Below are 338 nucleotides of genomic sequence, written 5' to 3' on the forward strand. Positions count from 1 at the left end.
GAAAACAACCCCAATGGATCGACTTCCTGTTGTCATTTACATATTATTACACTACAACGCGCCCTTGGGTTCGCTCTGTTTGTCTGGTTCGCCTGTGATGGAACCAGCGAACCAGTCAACCAGCGAACCAGTCAACCAGCGAACCAGTCAACCAGCGAACCAGTCAACCAGCGAACCAGTCAACCAGCGAACCAGTCAACCAGCGAACCAGTCAACCAGCGAACCAGTCAACCAGCGAACCAGTCAACCAGCGAACCAGTCAACCAGCGAACCAGTCAACCAGCGAACCAGTCAACCAGCGAAGCAGATTTCTCCCTTCTGTGGGTGTGGCGTGTGGG

At 53.6% G+C, this 338-nt stretch overlaps 1 protein-coding gene across 1 annotated transcript in view; it reads left to right on the forward strand.

The window, feature by feature from the left end:
* The first annotated feature begins 97 nt into the window (after positions 1 to 97).
* Positions 98 to 338, forward strand: part of LOC119588316 — a 31,591-nt gene continuing 31,350 nt past the window's right edge. Inside the window, exon 1 of the mRNA XM_037937006.1 lies at positions 98 to 320. Within this exon, the coding sequence (XP_037792934.1) occupies positions 98 to 320 (223 nt within the window). The remainder of the gene's footprint in view (positions 321 to 338) is intronic.

The sequence above is a fragment of the Penaeus monodon genome, chromosome 23 (assembly GCF_015228065.2).
Source record: "Penaeus monodon isolate SGIC_2016 chromosome 23, NSTDA_Pmon_1, whole genome shotgun sequence".
Taxonomy (NCBI): domain Eukaryota; kingdom Metazoa; phylum Arthropoda; class Malacostraca; order Decapoda; family Penaeidae; genus Penaeus; species Penaeus monodon.